This window comes from Papio anubis, chromosome 18 (genome assembly GCF_008728515.1).
Source record: "Papio anubis isolate 15944 chromosome 18, Panubis1.0, whole genome shotgun sequence".
Taxonomy (NCBI): Eukaryota; Metazoa; Chordata; class Mammalia; order Primates; family Cercopithecidae; genus Papio; species Papio anubis.
The window spans coordinates 69035705-69055375 of record NC_044993.1 but is presented as its reverse complement, the minus strand read 5'-3'; the positions used below and the strand labels follow the sequence as shown (position 1 = coordinate 69055375).

General features: G+C 51.9%; 1 protein-coding gene across 1 annotated transcript in view; it reads right to left on the bottom strand.

Moving 5' to 3' along the window:
- Nucleotides 1–19671, bottom strand: part of PPL (periplakin) — a 55650-nt gene that overhangs the window by 16793 nt on the left and 19186 nt on the right. The window contains exons 2-6 of the mRNA XM_031658501.1: nucleotides 11135–11234; nucleotides 3846–4000; nucleotides 2373–2493; nucleotides 928–1053; nucleotides 794–835 (exon numbers count right to left, since the gene is read on the bottom strand). Coding sequence (XP_031514361.1) covers nucleotides 794–835; nucleotides 928–1053; nucleotides 2373–2493; nucleotides 3846–4000; nucleotides 11135–11234 — 544 coding nt within the window. The remainder of the gene's footprint in view (nucleotides 1–793; nucleotides 836–927; nucleotides 1054–2372; nucleotides 2494–3845; nucleotides 4001–11134; nucleotides 11235–19671) is intronic.

Genomic DNA, 19671 nt, shown 5'->3' with positions numbered 1-19671 from the left:
ACTCGCTCAAGGTGGCACCACTAATACTAAGGAGCAGAGGCAGCATGGCTCCTTACAACGACAGTGCTGCCTCTGCGTTCTCTGAGATGTCTGAAACATCCGCAACGAGAAAGTATTTGCATAACACTCATGCAATTTTTAAAACGATGCATTCTTTAAAGGTTTGGGAAGGAAAATGGAAAGCTTTTGTACAGAAAGCAAGTGGCATCCTACTTGGCACACAGCAGATACTTAATAAAGAAATAAGCAGGACAGGCTGTACCCTTGGGGTCTATTAGGGTTTACCCTGAGCAACCAGGGTAAACCTGGCAGTCGCTCAGGAAGAGGCTGGGGCATGTCTCTTCCCACCTCAACCCCTCTCCTGATTGAAACGTTTACTGCACGCCTTTTTTTTTTTTTTTTTTTTTTTTTTTTAAGACAGGGTTTTGCTCTGTTTCCCAGGCTGGAGTGGAGCAGCATGATCTCAGCTTATTGCAGCCTCCGCCTCCTGGACTCAAACAATCCTCCCACTTCAGCCTCCCAAGTAGCTGGGACCACAGCATGCCACCAAGCCCCGCTAATTTTTACATTGTTTGGAGAGCTGGAGTCTCACTATGTTGCCCAGGTGGGTCTCAAACTCCTGGGCTCAAGTGATCCTCCTGCCTCTGCCTCCCAAAGTGCTAGAATTATAGGCCGGAGCCACCATGCCTAGCTGCCTGTGTTATTTTTAAAAGAATACATCCTTGTCCCCCCGACTCCAAGCTTCCCATCCTCTCCTCTCCCCATGATGCCTTTCCCCCAGGGAGCTCCTCACCAGCAGTTTCTGGTACTTGGCCCGAAGTTCGCTGTTCTGCTCCTGAGGACAGAGCCGAGGGCACGGGTCAGGGCCAGGACGCAGGCGCGGCCCCCTCCATCCCTGGGTCCCCACCACACCAGCACATGCCCCACCTTGACCCCGTCCTTGGCCAGGTGGGGCCCGATGGCCTTGACCTCGTTGTGAAAGATGTTATGCTCCTCCACTTGGTGGTCCACCAGCGGCAGGTCAGTCCCAAAGCTCTGACTGCTCAGCTTGTCCTGGCCGGCAGGGCAGAGAAGCAATAGGGAGAGGGTGGGCTAAGGGCTGGGGATGTGCGGCCACCCCAGGAGCCTCGGGGGTGGGCATGATGGTGCTCTCTTTTTCACAGGGCCCCGCAGAGCCACAGGGAGATGCCGGCCACACCTTCAACCCTGAAGTTCCATTTGCTGAGCGCTGACCCGTTATCATCTTTCATCTCACAGAGCCTCAGAGGTCCACATGGTTACTGTTCCATCTCTCAGATGAGGACACAGAGGCTGAGTGAGGGCAAGTCACCTGCCCAGGGTCATGCCACTAACAGTGGACAAGCTGGCCAGGCATGGTGGCTGATACCTGTCATCCCGGCACTTTGGGAGGCCAAGGGGGGTGGATCACTTGAGCCCAGGAGTTTGAGACCACCCTGGCCAATGTGGCAAAGCCCCGTCTCTACAAAAATAGAAAAAATTAGCCAGGTGTGGTGGCATGCACCTGTACTCCCAGCTACTTGAGAAGCTGAGGTAGGAGGATCACCTGAGCTTGGGAAGTTGAGGCTGCAGTGAGCCGTGATCATGCCACTGCACTCCAGCCTGGGAGACAGAGTAAGACCTTGTCTCAAAAATAAAAAAATAAATAAAAAATAAAATTGGGGAAGCTCAGGAGTTTGAGACAAGCCTGGCCAATGTGGCAAAGCCCCGTCTCTACAAAAATACAAAAAATTAGCCAGGTGTGGTGGCGTGCACCTGTAATTCCAGTTACTTGGGAGGCTGAGGTGGGAGGATCACCTAAGCCTGGGAAATTGAGGTTGCAGTGAGCCGTGATCATGCCACTGCACTCTAGCCTGGGCGATGGAGTGAGACCTTGTCTCATGAATAAATAATAAATAAATAAATAAATAAATAAATAAATAAATAAATAAAATTGGGGAAGCTGAGGCTCGAACCCGGGACACCTAGCTGCAGTGGCTGTGTGCTTCTCTGTGGCGAGGGCCAGGAAAGGGAGCGACAGGCCAGAAGTCTGGCCACTCCTGCCCCAGCCTGCCCACAAAACGTCACCAGGACCCCAACATGCCAGGGCTGGAAAGTGGGACTCAGGAGCAGCAGCGAGGTGTGGATGACAGGACAGAGTCCGAATCTCCACCGCTCGAGCTGTGTGACCCTGACTTGGCGCTGCACTTCTCTGAGCCTCACTCCTCTCACGGGCACATTGGAAAATCATCAGGACCATGGCTCTCTCCCTGGTAAGACCCGGGATGCCCATTACATGGCAAGGCTCTCCCTGCACACGCACGGCCCCCTCGCCAGCTGAAGCCCTGCAGCAGGCGGCCCCGTCCAGGCCATACCAGCTTCTCCTCCACCAGCGCCGCCCAGTTGACCTGTGGGTCCACTTCCTTCGCCGCCAGGCTGTAGATCTGCTTGTGTTTCCCGCGCAGGTTGGTCACGCGCTCCTTCAGCTGGCGGATACTGATGGGAGAGAGGCCGCCCGCTTAGTGGGGCTGGTTGGCACTGCCTGTACCTCACAAGGGGCCTCCCACCCAAACCCTGGCCTCGGTGTCCTGGAAGGACACAGTGACCATGGCCTTTGGTTCCAGACAATCAGGGCATCCTGTCACCCCTCCTCCCACGTACTTTTTTTTTTTTTTTTTTTTTGAGACAGAGTCTTGCTCTGTCGCCCAGGCTGGAGTGCAGTGGCGCAATCTCAGCTCATGGCAACCTCCACCTCCCGGTTTCAAGCGATTATCCTGCCTCAGCCTCTGGAGTAGCTGGGATGACAGGCATGCGCCACCTCACCTGGTTAATTTTGTATTTTTAGTAGAGACGGGGTTTCACCATGTTGGTCAGGCTGGTCTCAAACTCCCGACCTCAGGTGATCCGCCCGCTTCGGCCTCCCAAAGTGCTGGGATTACAGACGTGAACCACCGTGCCTGGCCCCACCCACTTTCCATCAACCTTCCTTCCCCCATCAGAGTTTCCTGAGAGCCTACTATGTGCCCAGAACCATAGAAGGTTCTGGAATAAGCAGGAAGGATCTTGTTTTCTGGAGTCTGCCACCCAGCAGGGCCCACGGGGTGGTGCATGCCATGCCAAGGACAAGTGCCAAGGGTCGTGGGGCATCAAGAGAGCCCTGCCCTTGCTGGGGTGGAGGTGGGGACAAGGCAGGAGTCAGGAAGGCTGATCCATCCAAGATAAACTGAACCGGGAGTTGTGAGCCAAGGAAGCCAGGGACAGGGCACCAGGCAGCGGGAGAGCTCGCTCAAAAGCTCACAGGTCAGCCTGGTGGCTCCAGAACAAGGGATATCAACTCCCTAAGCCTCGGTTTCCCCAACTGCAAAATAGGGTCATCAAGAGGATCATGTGAGGCCGGGCAAGGTGGCTCACGCCTATAATCCCAGCACTTTGGGAGGCCGAGGCGGGCGGATCACCTGAGGTCTGGAGTTTGAGACCAGCCTGACCAACATGGAGAAACCCCGTCTCTACTAAAAATACAAAATTAGCCGGGCGTGGTGGTGCACGCCTGTAATTCCAGCTACTTGGGAGGCTGAGGCAGGAGAATCGCTTGAACTGGGGAGGCAGAGGTTGCAGTGAGCCAAGATTACACCATTGCACTCCAGCCTGGGCAACAAGAGAAAAACCCTGTCTCAAAAAAAAAAAAAAAAAAAAAAAAAAGAGGATCGTGTGAAGCCTTTGGCACGTGCCTGGCACCTAGTAAGCCCTTGATGACCCCTGACTCGGGCTCCCAAATGCTGAACAGTACCCCCTGCCTTGGCCCACAGCCCCCGATGGCTCCCCTGGGATAAGAAGCCGAAGGAACCTACTCCTCAGCAATCATGTCCCCCTGTGGGTGTTTCATGTGCTTGGCAATGGCCGCGTCCGCCTCCAGCACATAGAGCAGCTTCTCGGAGTCCAACACCTTCTGCAGGGTCACGTCTCGGTGCTCAGGCTGCCGACCGCCCTGCAGCCGAGCCACATCCTGTGAGGGCCATAAGAGAGGGGACAATGGACAGAAGCCAAGAGCGGGCACGGTGGCAATGGGAGGGGTGGGAGGAAAGGGGTCAGCAAGGTGCTCCCCTTCTTTCCCTTTGAATAACATCTTCTGGGCTTGTCCAGCTGGAGCGCGGTTGGTAGTTCCATCTCTCTGCTGCTACGTGGTATTTCTCAGTTCACTTTGCAAAGCGGGTATTTTCCTTATGCCCCTCCAGCCTGTCCTCCAGCCACCCAGCAAACAGAGCTCAAGTGCCTACTGTATGCCAGGTGTTGGGACACAGCTGTGAACAGAAGAGACACGGCCTCCCTGCCCGGCACTCACAGCCCAGTCTGCGAGGCCACCAGGAAGGCCAAAGGACGAGCCTCATGGAGGTGACTGCAAGTCCCTCCAAGTCAGTGTTTAGGAAAGAAACGCCCCAGAGGCAGAACGAGCGGACCTACTTCAGCTCTGGTGGTCAGGGAAGCCTCTCTGCAGCGGAGGCACAAGCTAAGAACAAAGGATGAAAGGGACAGGTGTTCCAGGCACAGGGACAGCCTGTGCAAAGGTCCTGAGGCAGCAGAGAGCGAGCTACGACTGAGCGATAGTGAAAAGGCCACTGTGGATAGGGAGGAAACAGGGCAGGCGGGGAGGGCCAGAGCACAGAACGCTGCCAGGAGGGATCCCGCACAGCTCCATTTCTGCTTAAAGGCGATGCTTCCATGGGCTCTGCAGAGAGACGACATCAGCAGCAAGGGTGTGGGCTGGGAAGGCAGGCAGTGGTCTGTGGCAGCAGCCAGGTGACAGAGAGGTGGCACCAGCAAGAAGGAACAGAGCGGGGGGGGGGGGCGGATATCTGAGAGGGCCCATCGATGGTTGTTGATGAGTACAGGGCTTCTGTTTGTTTAGGGAAGAGCAATGAATGGCAGCCGGGACAGTAGGTTTCTAAACACAGAGGGTTAATTCACTGTGTCAGTATCCAAGAAGCCTGGCTGTGAGTCTGCACCATGCCAGGTCCTGGGAATGAATCCCTGAGGCATCCCCAGTCCCACAGGGGAGGCAGTGACATGTCAGTGTGGGGACTAAGTGCACGTTGGCTGACCCTGGAGCACTCAGAGGCGGCCCCCAGTCCCTGCCCCTAGCTGGGTCTCAGCATTCCCATCTCTACAATGGGCATAAGGAAAATACCCACTTTGCGAAGTGAAGTGAGAAATACCACTTCGTAACAAAGATCAGGAACTACGGACTGTGCTCCATCTGAATGAGCCTGGAAGATGTTATTCGAAGGGAAAGAAGCCCGACAGAGTCCACGTGGTGTGGGATCCATTGATGTGAAGAGAAAGTCTCTGTCTCTTAGCGGTTGCCTGCGGCAGGGCTGGGAAGAGGTATTAACCGTAAATAGGCACAAGATGAAAATATTCTGAAACTGATTCTTGGGCATGGTTCCATCCCTTGCTAAAGTTCCTCAAAATCATTCATTTGTACACTGGCAGTGGGAGCATGTTTAAAGTGAAATATGTCTCCATAAAGTTGTTTTTAAAAAAGAAAACGCCAAAGGAAGAAAAATAAGAAATACACAGGGGCGACGTGGTGCCTGGTATGAAGTAAAGACTTGGCTTCCTCTTGGAGGAAGAAAATGTGTCAAGAGTGTCTTTGCCTGGCTAAGTCTGGAAGGGCTGAAGGGTGAACAGGCCTGGCTCCCCAGGGGACTGGAGGTGAGGCTGATGTCTCGAAAAGCCAATGGAGGCCAGGCACAGTGGCTCATACCTGTAATCTTAACACTTTGGGAGGCTGAGGTGGGAGGATTGCTTGAGCCCAAGAGTGCAAGACCAGCCTGGGCAATATAGTGAGACCCCATTTCTTAAAAAATATTTTTAAAAGGTAGCTGGGTGTGATGGCAGGCACCTATAGTCCTAGCTACTCAGGCAGCTGGAGCAGGAGAATCATTTGAGTCCAGGAGTTCAAGGCTGCAGTGAGCTAAGATTGCACCACTGCACTCCAGCCTTGGCGACAAAGCGAGACCCTACCTCAAACAAACCAACCAATCCAAAAAGCCAATGGAACCAGGCATCCCCCAACCCTGGGTAGGCTGGTGTGTGTTAATTACAACAAAACATCAGCTTCTTGACTTGGAGTGGAATTTTATTCACTCCATTATCACCGGCTTCCCTGAGCTGCAGATCAAAGATTAATTCCGCAAAAGGAAGAAGTCCATTAATCATTGCCTAATTCGTGAAGGTGCCCAGTGGGAATGCAAGTTCTCTCAAAACACTGGCTGACAGAGAAAGAGAACATCTAGCTGAGGGAGGCTAGTGTTCAAAAGTTCAAAGTCAGGCAGAACTGATCGATGGTGAGAGAGATTAGCATAGGGTTGATCAACTGGGGAGATGGCCAGGGAGCTTTCTAGACGGTGTTATCCATCTTGCCCCAGACAGTGGTTATCTGGGTATCTATTGATGCAAAAATTCAACCAGGTGAAGTCTTCAAATGTAGACACTTCTGGCTGGGCGCGGTGGCTCAAGCCTGTAATCCCGGCACTTTGGGAGGCCGAGACGGGTGGATCACGAGGTCAGGAGATTGAGACCATCCTGGCTAACACGGTGAAACCCCGTCTCTACTAAGAAATACAAAAAACTAGCCGGGCGAGGTGGCGGGCGCCTGTAGTCCCAGCTACTCGGGAGGCTGAGGCCGGAGAATGGCGTGAACCCGGGAGGCGGAGCTTGCAGTGAGCTGAGATCCGGCCACTGCACTCCAGCCTGGGCTACAGAGTGAGACTCTGTCTCAAAAAGAAAAAAAAAAAAGAAAAATACAAAAATGAGCCAGGCATAGTAGCATGCACCTGTAGTCCCAGCTACTTGGGAGGTTGAGGTGGGAGGATTGCTTGAGCCCAGGAGGTTGAGGCTTCAGTGAGTCATGACTGCACCACTGCACTCCAGCCTGGGTGACAGAGCAAGACCTTGTCTCAATAAAAAAAAAAAAATAAAAATGATTCTCTACAGTTTATGTAAGTTATATCTTGATTTAAAAAAAAAGTTTTTTTTAAGTCATAAAGGTCAGGTGCAGTGGCTCACGCCTATAATCCCAGCACTCTGGGAAGCCCAGGCCAGAGGACTGCTTGAGCTCAGGAGTTGGAGACCAGCCTGGTCAACACAGTGAGACCCTATCTCTAAAAAAAAAAAAAAAAAGGATGGGCGGGGGGGCTCAAGCCTGTAATCCCAGCACTTTGGAGGCTGAGACGGGTGGATCACGAGGTCAGGAGATCGAGACCATCCTGGCTAACACGGTGAAACCCCGTCTGTACTAAAAATACAAAAAACTAGCCGGGCGAGGTGGCGGGCGCCTGTAGTCCCAGCTACTTGGGAGGCTGAGGCAGGAGAATGGCGTAAACCCGGGAGGCGGAGCTTGCAGTGAGCTGAGATCCGGCCACTGCACTCCAGCCTGTGCAACAGAGTGAGACTCTGTCTCAAAAAGAAAAAAAAAAAAGAAAAATACAAAAATGAGCCAGGCATAGTAGCATGCACCTGTAGTCCCAGCTACTTGGGAGGTTGAGGTGGGAGGATTGCTTGAGCCCAGGAGGTTGAGGCTTCAGTGAGTCATGACTGCACCACTGCACTCCAGCCTGGGTGACAGAGCAAGACCTTGTCTCAATAAAAAAATAAAATAAAAAATGATAGGCACTGATATATCTAATAAATCACACACACACACAGATACATGATAAAACCAATTCAGCAGACATTATTAGTAGGATCGGGCGGTGGGATATGGCTGTTCACTGTACAGTTTTCTGCATGTTTAGCATTTGAATAAATGTGTGATGCAGTGTATGATTCTGTTTATGTCAAATATCCAGAATAAATAAATCCACAGAGACAGAAATCAGATGAGTGGCTGCCGGGGAAAAGGGGAGGAGGGGAGTCACTGTTAAAGGTGTGGGGTTTCCCTCTGGGGTAAGGGAAATGTTTTGGAACTAGATCGAGGTGATGGTTGTGTAACATTGTGAATGTACTCAATGCCACTGAACTGCACACATTACACGGTTAATTTTATGTTACGTGAATCTCCCCTCAATTAAAAAAAATGGGAAATTCAAGAGCACTTCTGGGAAATGAAATAAATAGTAGTATCTTTAGCAAAAAGAAAACAAGAAAAAGATTGTGTGATCCATGTAGTCTTCAAAGCCTAGCTTCTTTTTTCAAGTGAGTTCAATTGAAGTTAAAAAAATAGGCCGGGCACGGTGGCTCACACCTGTAATCCCAGCACTTTGGGAGGCCAAGGTGGGTGGATCACAAGGTCAGGAGTTCAAGACCTGCCTGGCCAATACGGTGAAACCCCATCTCTACTGAAAATAAATAAATAAATAAATAAATAAATAAATTACCTGGGCGTGGTGGTGCATGCCTGTAGTCCCAACTACTTTGGAGGCTGAGGCAGAAGAATGACTTGAACCCAGGAGACGGGGGTTGCAGTGAGCCGAGATAGCACAACTGCACTCCAACCTGGGCGACAGAGTGAGACTGTCTCAAAAAAAAAAAAAAAGAAAGAAAGAAAGAAAAAATAGTTCAGGCCAAGCACTCACGCCTGTAATCCCAGCACTTTGGGAAGCTGAGGCAGGAGGATGGATTGAGGCCAGGAGTTCAAGACCAGCCTGGACAACATAGCAAGGACCTCTGTCTCTGCAAAAAATAAAATAAAAATGGTTCAAAATTACCTATTTCAAGTCATTACTCCAGGAAAATAAAATGAGAAGGTTAAACCCTCTTCCTTCTTTCTCCCTCTCTCTCTCTCACACACACACAAAGGTCAAACAGATATACACCAATATGTTAATAGCCAATAGATACCTCTGGTGGTGGAATTCTACATGATTGAGTTTATTGACTGACTGATTGATTGATTGAGGCAGGGTCTACCTCTGCTGCCCAGACTGGAGTGCAGTGCTGTGATCTCAGCTCACTGCAGCCTCAACCTCCTGGGCTTAAGTGAGCCTCCCACCTCAGCCTCCCAAGGAGCTGGGACTACAGGCACACACACCACCACACCTGGCAAATTTTTCATATTTTTTGTAGAGACGAGGTTTCACCACGTTGCTCAGGCTTGTCTCAAACTCCTGGGCTCAGGTTATCTGCCTGCCGAGGCCTCCCAAAGTGCTGAGATTATAGGCGCGAGCCACCGTGCCCGGCTCATGATTTTAATTTACTTTGTTATGCTTGTTTATCCGTCCTGAAATGTGTGTGACGAACACATATTATTTTTATTATGAACAAAAAAGAGTGACACCCCCAAAAGATGTTTTTCATTTAATAAAGAAAAAAATCCACCACCACAGGGAGCCTCAGATGGCAGGGGATGAAACTGCAAATAATGAGGGGAACTGACAGGAGGGAACATGTAGAGGCCAGAGAGGCAGGAGGTGGAGGCCCAGGAGGGCATGGAGGGCGGGACCCCAGGAAGGAGGCCAGGGCAAGGCCCACTCCTGGGGCCCCTGCAGGGGACAGCTGGTGGCGGAGAACATAGTCTCCACTTACCTGCCCCCTGCACCCCCATGGACTGTGCCCACCCACCACCTTGGGTCTCTTGGCTGTGTGGACAGGCCTTCAGAGGGTAGGCAACTGGGCCATCAGGGGCAGCCAGGGGGTTGGACAACTATGGCTGGGCCTGAGCAGACCTTGACCTCCCTCCTGACCTCCCCACCCTCAGCCTCCCACTCCTCTGGTCCCACCTTTCTTTGTTGTTGTTGTTGTTGTTATTTTCAAGACAGAGTCTTATTCTGTTGCCCAGGCTAGAGTGCAGTGGCATGATCTTGGCTCACTGCAACCTCCGCCTCCCAGGTTCAAGCGATTCTCCTGCCTAAGCCTCCTGAGTAGCTGGCATTATAGGTGTACACCACCACGCCCAGCTAATTTTTGTACTTTTAGTAGAGATGAGGTTTTACCGTATTGGCCAATCTGGTCTCAAACTCCTGACCTCAAGTGATCTGCCCACCTCGGCCTCCCAAAGTACTGGGATTACAGTGGCGTGAGTCATTACGCACCTGGCCTGGTCCCACCTCTTAGTCATCTCCCGCATAGGGACGCCAGATGAAATACAGATCAGTTACACTTGAATTTCAGATAAACAACAAATAATGTTTTAGCATAAGCCTTTCCCTAATAATACATGGGCTTTCCTGTTACTAAAACATGATTTGTGTTCTGAAATTCAAATGTTACTGGGCATCTTGTATTTTATTTGCTAAATCTGGTAACTCCACCTCCAGGCCAATGCTAGCACCATCTCTGTCACTGACTCATCACCCCAGTCCCTTCTGAACCTCAATTGCTCCAGGCTACAAAACGGGCATCAACCCAGTTGCACCAGGCTGACGCTGGTGGAAGGTTCGAAGAGGTGACCATTCCAGAGGCTTATGAGTCCCGCAGGGTACAGAGGCTTCGTGCCATTGAGTCCACCGGGCAGTTATCCCCATGTAACAGAAGGGGAAACTGAGGCACAGAGAGGGGAAGTGATTTGCGTAGCTATTTTCTCTCTCTTCTCCAAAAAAGGCTGAGGATGACCTGCACCCTGAGTGCTGGCAGCAGCAGGATGAGCACTGAGAATGATATTAATGATAGTAGCTCTGCACTTTACCTGAATAATCTATTTAATCTTTACAACCACCCCGCCAGGTGGGAACCATCACTCCTGCCCGGTTAGAGAGAATCCCATTCATGGGCAGGTGCAAAGACTCACTTGCCCAAGGTCACCCAGCAAGGACAAGGCTGGGCTGCTTCCCTAGAGCCTGACCCCATGGCAGTCCTCCAGGCAGGAGATGCTTTGCACAGGGCCCAGGAAGTGGGAGGAACTTAGTATCCAGCAGGTACTGGTATTAACAACAATGGCCGGGTTCCTCTCGCAGAGCAGGGCTTCCTGACCTCGGCGACCCTGCCCTACACTGCATGGTAGGGTGTTCAACAGCAACCCCGTCTCCCCTCCCCAACTGACGCCAGGAGCACCTTCCTTCCAAACAGTGAAAACCAAAATGTCTCTGCATGTTCCCTCGGGGCCAGAATCACCCCTGGGTGGGAATCACTGATTCCGAACAGATCCCGGTCCTGAACGGGGCTGGTAGCACAGGGGCACCCGGGCGGGAACGGGGGCACTCACACTCTGCATCTTGGCCTCCGTGTCCACGATGTTCTTCTCCACCTGGTCGGCATTCTTCTGCAGCTGCTCGATCAGCTCCGAAAGCTCCTTGTTAGAGATGCTGCGGGCAGAAGCCGAGGGGAGATGGGTGGGGTGCCTGGTGGGTGGGGGCTGTGCCCCTACCAGCACCCCATCCTCTGGCTGTCCCCGGCCCCATGCTCTGAGCAGGAGCTGCCCACAGAGCCTTTGAGGTAGTTGGGCTGTTCCCGTAGGGCAACGTCACTAAAGCCCCAGAGACAAGGCAGCGCCTGGCAGGGGGTCAGCCTCCATTATTTTTTTTTTTTAATTTTTTTTTTGAGATGGAGTCTTGCTCTGTCACCTAGGCTAAAGTGCAGTGGCATGATCTCGGCTTACTGCAACCTCCACTTCTTGGGTTCAAATGATTCTCATGCCTCAGCCTCCCCAGTAGCCGGGATTACAGGTGCACACCACCAAGCCTGGCTAATTTTTGTATTTTTAGTGGAGACGGGGTTTCACCATGTTGGCCAGGCTGGTCTTGAACTCCTGACCTTAAGTGATCTGCCTGCCTTGGGCTGCCAAAGTGCTGGGATTACAGGCATGAGCCACTGGGCCCAGCCAGCTTCCACTTTGATCATTTTAATACTTCTATTTTTATTTATTTATTTGTTTATTTAATTGCCATAGATAGAGTCTCACTCTTGCCCAGGCTGGAGTATAGCGGCACAGTCATGGCTCACTCTAGCCTCTATCTCCCAGGCTCAAGCAATCCTCCCAGCCCGGCCTCCCAAGTAGCTGGGACTACGGGCACATGCCACCACTCCTGGATAACTTTTACATTCCTTTTGGTAGAGAGGGGGTTTCAACATGTCACCCAGGCTGGCCTCAAACTCCTGAGCTCAAGCAATCCATCCACCTCGGACTCCCAAAGTGCCGATCACAGATGTGAGCCACCAGGCCTTGCCTACATATTTTTTGTGAGAGATACGGTCTCACTCTGTCACCTGGCTTAGAGTGCAGTGGCATGATCGTAGTTCGCTGCAGCCTCGAACTCCTGAGCTCAAGCAATCCTCCTACCTCCGCCTCCCGAGTAGCTGGGACCACTGGCACCACCAGCGCACCCAGCTTCTAATGCTTCTATTTTGCCATGTTGGCAAAACGCACCATATTTTAAAAATTGGGAGATAACTCACATACCTTAAAATTCACCTGTTTAAAGTACACAGTCAGTGGTTTTTAGTACTACATATTCAGAATTGTGCAACCATCACCACTATCTCATTCCAGACATTTTTATCACCCCAAAGCTCCACACCCACGAGCTGTCACTCCCTATTCCCCACCCCCTCCAGCCCCTGGCAATCAGGAACTCACTTTCTCTCTCTATGGATTTGCCTATTCTGGACATTTCATAAAAACAGAATCACACAACACATGGCCTTTTGCGTGTGACTTCTCTTAGCATGATGTTTTCAAACTTCATGCATATTGTGGCATCTATTAGAACTTCATTCTTTTTATGGCTGAATAATATTCTGTCACATGGCTACATCACATTTTGCTTATTCATTCAACAACTGACGACCATCTGGGCCGTTTCCACCTTTGGGCCATCATGAGAATCACGCTGCTGTGAACATTCGGGAACAAGCTATTGTGTGAGCAGTCTTATTTTTAATTACCTGATGTTTTTCTTTCAACCTACTCATTTTATTTTAGAGTTAAATGAATGTGTTTACAAAGGTAACTTGCTCTCCCCCTTTTAAACAGGAATCCAGAAGCCCTCATCACGAGTGAATTAGCTGCCAAAATAAATTTCATGGGAACGCAGTGGCATTGGGTTCCATGGTGACACCGGGCTGCCCGCTGTTACGAGTCAGGAGGTGTGACAGCCGTGGTGGCATCAGGCCCAGCCTCTCTCCTGATCTTCTCAGAGAGCCTGAAAGAGACTTGAGGCCTGGTGCGGTGGCTCACACCTGGAATCCCAGTACTTTGGGAGGCCACGGCGGGTGGATCACCTGAGATCAGGAGTTTGAGACCAGCCTGGCCAACATGGTGAAACCCCGTCTCCACTAAAAATACAAATATTAGCTGGGCGTGGTGGTGCGCACCTGTAATGCCAGCTACTCAGGGAGGCTGAGGCAGGAGAATCGCTTGAACCCAGGAGGTGGAGGTTGCAGTGAGCCGAGATCGTGCCACTGCACTCCAGCCTGGGCGACAGAGCGAGACTCAGTCTCAAAGAAAAAAAAAAAAAGTCTTGAAAGCAGCCTGGCCCTCTCCCTCACTGTCTCTGTGTCCCCTCCTGTCACATCTGTCTACTGCCCCCCGTCCCCCAGAACCACATACAAACTACTCTGGAAAATGCTATCATGGGAGTTAGTTAAGACTTTGGCCCTGGGGTTAGCTGTGGGTGCAGATCTTGGCGCCCATCAGCCGCTGAGTGGCTGTGTGACTTGGCCAAGCTCCCTTGCCTCTCTGTGCCTCTGCTTCCCAATCCGATGGACTACAGTAACAGAACCTTTCCCGGGACCGGGGTGGCGGGGGTTACAAATGGAAGTGAGGTCACACTGCTAAAGCGCTGTGCACAGAGCTGGGCGCAAAGTAAGTCTCAACAAAGGTTTGTGATTTTAGTTGTCAAGGAGCCTTAGAGATCACCCAGCCCTGCCTCTGTTGTTTTGAGACAGAGTCTCGCTCTGTCACCCAGGCTGGAAGTGCAGTGGTACGATCTTGGCTCACTGCAACCTCTACCTCCTGGGTTCAAACGATTCTGCTGCCTCAGCCTCCTGAGTAGCTGGGATTACAGGTGTGAGCCACCATGCCCGACCTCCGTCTGTTGCTTTCTTTAAACAAAGAAAGAAACAGAGACCAGACAGGGAAAGCAGCTTAGCCACTGTCACCCAGCCAGCCAGCCATGATAGTTCCCCTGTCTCCACTGAAGACCCACAGTGGGGCCTGTGCGGCTAGGCACGCAGAAGATTCCTCCTACTCACACTCATTAAGCACCTGCTGTGTGCGGGCCTGGCATCTCACAAAGACAAGCCTCTCCCTCCCTGATCCACCCTACAGACCAGGAGGCAATCAGTATTTATAGAAACAGTCACGAGACTGAGACAGGCCTGGGGGCTGGGGATGCCCAAGGGAGCCTCTGGACTGGCTGGGCGGGGACAGCAGTAGTCACGGAAGGCTTCCTGGAGGAGGTGGTGTCGGCTGGGTGCTAAAGCAGGAGGAAGAATTTGGCGTTCCTGTGCAGAAGGCTCCATTGAGAACAGGCCATAGAGAGGCAGGTCCTGGCATGTCCCGTGGGGTGGGCCAGGGTGGGGTTCTTCACCATCAAGGCAGAGGTGACCACCAGCCCTTTAGACTGACGCTCCCCGGGTCAAGGTACTGGGGCCCAGTGTGAAAAATTCAGATTCCGGGCCACTAACCCAGACCTGCTGAACCCAGGTCTCCAGAGCTGGGCCCAGGAAGCTGTATTATTATTGCGATTTTTGCAGGTTCCCCAGGGGACCTGGACACCTACTGGAGGCATGGAGCAGCACTGCAGGTGCTGTTGATGTTGGCGGCGCTGGGGGCAGAAATGGCAGCAGTAAACGTGCTGGAGAATCCACCCCCCGATGTCCCAAACCTTGCCTAAGGGCTGGCTTTGTGGCAGACCTGGATACACCGGAGCTGGGGGATCTTGAGGGAACAGGACCCAGGCCACACCTTCTGCAAGGTCAGCTGGGGGCAGCCTGTCCCAAAGTGGGGTTCCAGGAACCCAGCTCTTACAAGCCTTATTCTTCCTTGGTCAAGGCAGTTAGGAAAACCCCACCTTGATATTTTCATGAGCCAGCAAAGGCACTGACAAGTCCTGCAGTGAAGAAAGCTGGTGTTTGGCGGGGTGGCCAGGAAGGCTCAGCAGCGGGGAGCTTTGGATGGAGGATCTGGGTAAGAAGGGATAAGCTGGGCTTCTAGAACATCCAGGTCAGGGGTCCACCCCTGACTCCTCCCTCATTCCCTAACCCCCACTTCCTGGTTTTGGCAGGCCACATGGAGAATGTGAGTTTCTGGGCCCCCACATTCCCACCCCAGTCACTGACCATCTGCCGGGCCAGCTGCACCTTGAGGCGGTGAGTCTCACCCCAAATAGTCAAGCCCTGACTCTGCAGTGCATTCTTAGGGTCTGCACTGTGGCTCAAGCAGGGGCCTTGGTCTCTCTTGAGCCCAGTCCCACCTCAGGCACAGGGCCAGCGCCCAACCCAGCCCTTTCATGGACCGGGGCAGATGCAAGAAAAGCCACCTTCTGGACTCCATCCTGGCCGGGCCTACTGTTCCAGCAGACGCCCCCCAGAGGACATGGGAGATGTGCGGCTCTGACCACTGCCTCAGGGACCTTGGACTCCTGGTGGGACAAAGTCGTGAGCGGCAGCAGGAAGCTATGAGGAGACAGGCCCACGGCCCACTCCGCCGCTTGCTGCTTAGACAGCCTCAGGCAAGTGCCCTACCCTTGTGCAGCCTCTGCTTCTCCATCTGTCCACTGGTGATGACCACAGAGGCATCCTGGGCATTTGCCACTTGCTGTGGGCTTTGCCAGACCTCACATTCACAGGCACCAGCTCAACAGCATCGTTGCCCTAAGTCCCCGGGGAGGTTCGTGTGCCCCTTTACAGATGAAGAAACCAAGACTCTGGGACATCAAAGCACTTGCCCAGGGTCACACAGCTTGTGAACCACGATTCTCCCCTCCAGCAATCTCACTCCAGAGGCACGTGATCGACTGGGCTAACAGTCACTCATAGGGATGCTAGGAAACTCACACCAATAACAACCTCCACCATAGTAAATGTGAGCTAATGGCTAATACGTACTTTCTACATGCCAGGCTCCTCACTGTTTCTGACTCAATCTTCATGACAACCCTGCGAGCTGGGTGTTAGCACGGTGGGTAATTGTATTATATCCCCATTTATGGGTGTGGAAACTGAGGATCAGAGAGGTTAAGTAACTCTCCCCAAGTCACCCAGCAATTAGATGGCAGAGCCAGACTCCAGGCCCTTAACAACTCAATGTGATGATCTTACAGGGCTCCCAACACACAGTAGGTACTTCACAGATTAACTTAAAATGCCAAGAGCCCAAAACCACACCAGGATGTCACTTTTCCTCCACTATGATGGCTATGATAAAAAAGACAGACAGTAACAAGTGTTGGCAAAGATGTGGACAAATCGGAACCCTCGTACCTTGCTGGTGGGGATGCAAAATGGTGCACAGTTGTGCAAAACAGTCTAGAAATTCTGCAAAAAGTTAAACAGTCACCATAAGACCCAGCAAGTCCACCCCTATGTGTTCTTTTATTTTTATTACTTATTTATTTACTTATTTTTTCAAGACAGGGTCTCACCCTGTTGCCCAGGCTTGAGTACAGTAGCATGATCTCGGCTCACTGCAGCCTCCGCTTCCCAGACTCAAATGATTCTCCTACCTCAGCCTCCTGAGTAGCTGGGATTACAGGTGCCCACCACTACACCCGGCTAACTTTTGTACTTTTAGTAGAGACGGGATTTCGCCATGTTGGCCAGGCTGGTCTCGAACTCCTGACCTCAGGTGATCCACTTGCCTCAGCCTCCCAAAGTGCTGGGATTATAGGCATGAGCCATTGTACCCAGCCTTATTTTTATTTTTTGAGACAGGGTCTCACTCTGTTGCCCAGGCTGGAGTGCAGTGGTGCAATCTCAGCTCACTGCAGCGTTGACCTCCTAGTCTCAAGCAATCTTCGTACCTCAGCCTCTGAGTAACTGACTATAGGCACCTGGCACTGTGCCCAGCTAATTTTTTTTTTTTTTTTTTTCAGAGAGGGAGGTTTTGCCATGTTGCCCCAGCTGGTCTTGAACCCCTGGGCTCAAGCAATCCATCTGCCTTGGCCTCCAAAATATTAGGATTACAGGCGTGAGCCACTGCGCCCAGCCTACCCCTACGTATCTCTCCAAGAGAAATGAAAACCTATGTCTGGGCCGGTCGCGGTGACTCATGCCTGTAATCCCAGCACTCTGGGAAGCTGAGGCAGGTGGATCACCCGAGGTCATGAGTTCGAGACCAGCCTGGCCAACATGGCAAAACCCCATCTCTACGAAAAGTACAAAAAAATTAGCTGGACATGGTGGTATGTGCCTGCAATCCCATCTACTCAGGAAGCTGAGGCAGGAGAATCGCTTGAACCTGGTAGGTGGAGGCTGCAGTGAGCCGAGGTCGTGCTACTACACTCCAGCCAGAGCAAGACTCTGTCTCAGAAAATCAAAACCAAGAACCAAAAAACAAAAAAAACTATGCCTGCACAGAAACTGGTCCATAGATGAGTCACAGCAGCATGATTCATAGTAGCCTTTTGGCTTCCACTTTTTAGTGGAAACAACTCAAATATTCATCAACTGATGAAAATATAAACAAAATGTGGTCTATCTGTATTATTTGGCCAAACAATGAAGGCAGAACTGACAACTGCTACAGCCTCATGAACCTCGAGAATGTTATGCTCAGTGAGAGAAGCCAGACACAAAAGCTCACATATTATTCCATTGATAACAAACGTTCAGAATGGAAAAAGCTACAGGAGCAGAAGGTGGATGAGCGGTTGCCAGGGCCCAGGAGGATGTGAAATGGAGAGTGATTCCTAAAGGGTATGAGATTTATTTTTGGGGTGATGAAAATGTTCTATGGGGATGGTTGGACAACTCTGTGACAATATTAATAACCACTGGGCCAGGCGCGGTGGCTTGCACCTATAATCCCAGTGCTTTGGGAGGCCGAGGTGGGCAGATCACTTGAGCCCAGGAGTTTGAGAGCAGCCTGGGCGACATGGTGAAACCCCATGTCTACTGAAAATACAAAAAATTAGCTGGGCATGTGATGCGCACCTGTGGTCCCAGATACTCGGGAGGCTGAGGGGGGAGGATTGCTTGAGCCCAGGAGATTGAGGCTGCAGTGAGCCGAGACTTCGCCACTGCACTCCAGCCTGGGCAATGAGAGTGAGACCCTGTCTCAAAACAAAAAAACAAAAACAGTGAATTGAACACTTTAAATGAGTGAACTGCATGGTATGTGAATTATATCACAGTAAAACTGCTACAAAAAAAAAAAAAAAGGCGGCTGGGCACGGTGGCTCACGCCTGTAATCCCAGCACTTTGAGAGGCTGAGTCAGGCAGGTCACCTGAGGTCAGGAGTTCAAGACCAGCCTGGCCAACATGGTGAAACCTCATCTCTACTAAAAATACAAAAATTAGCTGCGCACGGTGGCAGGTACCTGTAATCCCAGCTACTCAGGAGGCTGAGGCGGAAGAACTGCTTGAACCCGGGAGTGGAGGTTGCAGGGAGCCAAGATTGTACCACACACTCCAGCCTGGGTGACAGAGCGAGACTCAGTCTCAAAAAAAAAAAAAAGACAAGTGTCATTTAGAAACGATAGGGGTTTGTTTTTTCTCTCCCGAGTCAGGTCCTGCCTCTTGCCTCATTCTCCAGGGAGGCTGGCCGGCCGCAGGTAATCCCCCAGCAGCCTGGAAGGGGCTAGTTAACTCCTAGAGGGCTATTTGTCCTGCCCAGTGCTAAGCAAGTCACATATATATTAGCTCATCAATCCTACCACCCTCTAAGTAAGTAGCATTGTTCTCAAAAGTTGGAGGATTACAACTCTAAATGAGTGAATTGCATGGAATTCACATACCATGCAATTCACTCAGTTACAGATGGGGAAATAGAGGTACAAAGAAATTCCATCATTTGGCCACAGTTCCACTGCCAGCAAGCAAGGCAGAGCTGGGATTCGAATCCAGGCCTCCAGAGGCACAGTCTCAGCGTTTCGCCCTGTAGCTTTGGGGTCCCGAATGAGAGGCCCCAAAAGGTCCTGTGTTCCCCCCACCATCTAGCTGGCCTCAGGAATCAACCATGTGTCCCTTGGAGAGCCATGGAGCCCTATGCTAGGAGGCCAGCAGGAATGTGGGTGGGGCAGGAACCTGCAGGAACGGGGACGGGTCCCAGGAGTGCTGGGAAACCGGCTAGGCTGGTCCAGCTTTTCATCTCGGTAATGAGCCACACTGGGGCAGCCAGACGTGGCAACCCTGGGCCACCAGCCCCACTGATGGAGGCCGAGACACAGCCCTGTCCCGCCCACAAAGACACAGACAGCAGCCACCTGGCCGAGCCAGGAAGACCAAGACACCCCCCGTCCCCACACACACCCCGGAAAAGGTAAGGGGCCTGAGTGACAGCCGAGAGTACACGCCCAGCCCTCCCTTTTCTTACTCAGAGGGTAACATGGACACGTGTGCTGACAGCAGTGGCCGCCAGCCCTCGAAGGGGCCTCAGAAGGTATCTGGCCCCACCTGCTCATTATCCAGATGAGCAAGCCAAGGTCCCGGACGTGAAGTCACTACCCAGGGTCACTTGGAAGGGCAGCCCATGTAGGAGAAAGACTTCGGGTCTGGAGTCACACAGGGTTCAGATCCTGACTGCACCAACCAGCAGTGTGACCTGTGACGGTGTGACAGAGGAGCTACACTGTATTTCC